This window comes from Microtus ochrogaster, chromosome 7 (genome assembly GCF_000317375.1).
Source record: "Microtus ochrogaster isolate Prairie Vole_2 chromosome 7, MicOch1.0, whole genome shotgun sequence".
Classification (NCBI taxonomy): Eukaryota; Metazoa; Chordata; class Mammalia; order Rodentia; family Cricetidae; genus Microtus; species Microtus ochrogaster.
The window spans coordinates 3811861-3813126 of record NC_022014.1 but is presented as its reverse complement, the minus strand read 5'-3'; the positions used below and the strand labels follow the sequence as shown (position 1 = coordinate 3813126).

General features: G+C 49.9%; 1 protein-coding gene across 1 annotated transcript in view; it reads right to left on the bottom strand.

Moving 5' to 3' along the window:
- Window positions 1-1266, bottom strand: part of Ccnf (cyclin F) — a 25808-nt gene that overhangs the window by 3841 nt on the left and 20701 nt on the right. The window contains exons 14-15 of the mRNA XM_005349188.3: window positions 300-399; window positions 92-219 (exon numbers count right to left, since the gene is read on the bottom strand). Of these exons, the coding sequence (XP_005349245.1) occupies window positions 92-219; window positions 300-399 (228 nt within the window). The remainder of the gene's footprint in view (window positions 1-91; window positions 220-299; window positions 400-1266) is intronic.

The following is a 1266-nucleotide window of genomic DNA, read 5'->3' as shown; positions in this document are numbered from 1 at the left end:
ACAAATGGCTGCAGTGTCAAGGAGGAAACTCAAACTTGACACCCGAGACCACGGGCCATGGCACGGTTGCAGACGGCCAGGGCAGACTTACCGTTTGCTCCTCCTCCCGGAGGGTGAGCTGAAGAAGGTGTGGATCTCTCCTGTGCTGGGGAAAGACGGGGGCTCTGGGCTCTCCTGCTTCACTCCCAGTGCAGTGCACAGCTCTGCATAGCTCAGTACCTGTGGGGAGGCCAGAGTGAAGAACCCCACACCCTCGCGGGCACGCCCCCCGGGAGCCCACGTGGCGAAGGAGGGCATACCGCTTCCTGGCTGATCTCATCGTAGCACTTATCCTCAAAGCGCTGCTTCACAGCAATCAGAGAGACTTGTCTGTAGTCCTTGGGGGCATCGTCATGGAAACTGGAAACAGACAGACGAACCTCACCAAATCTAGACTAACTCCACCATCAGAGAGGGCAGCAAGCGTTCAGAACCAGCCCCACTGATGGGGACACACGACAGTGAAGACTGGCAGCTCCTCAGTGGTTGCTTCCCCAAGACAGAGAGACACAAACACCCAAGGAACTTGCACTAGAATGTTTATTGCAGTCGGAGGTAGAAACAACCCACATATCCAACAATGGTCAGACAGACAAAGGTCCATTCAAACTGAAACTCACTCAAGCACTGACACACATCACAATATGAACCTGAAACAGGAAGCTCAGCAGGAGCCAGACTCACAAAGTGACGTATTAATGTGACTACTTCATACGCAATGTCTAGAACGGGCAAAGTCACAGCTGAGAAGCATGAACGGAAGCTGGGAAACGGTGACATCTAAATAGTGGGGTTTCTCTATGCAGCCCTGGCTGTCCTGGAACTCACTCTGTAGACCACGCTGGCCTTGATTCAGAGATCCGCCCGCTTCTGCCTCCCCAGTGCTGGGATTAAAGACTACCACCCAGCTGAGTGGGGTTCCTTTTGAGAGTTAGTGAAAATGTTCTAAAATGGGTTGTACAGTTCTGAATATACTAAAAGCCTTTTAAGTTATATGACTTTTAGAAAACTTGCCCCAGTATTTGGGAGGTAGAGGTAGGTAGATCTTTGTGAGTTCAAGGTCAACCTGGTCTACAGCGTGAGTTCCAGGACAGCCAGGGCTGCATAGAGAAACCCTGTCTCAAAACATCAACCAACCAAAACATCTAGTTTATAAATAAATGCTTCCAACTTAACTGGTTTATTTTATTTTTTTCTTGGGTTTTTTGAGACAGGGTTTCTCTGTAG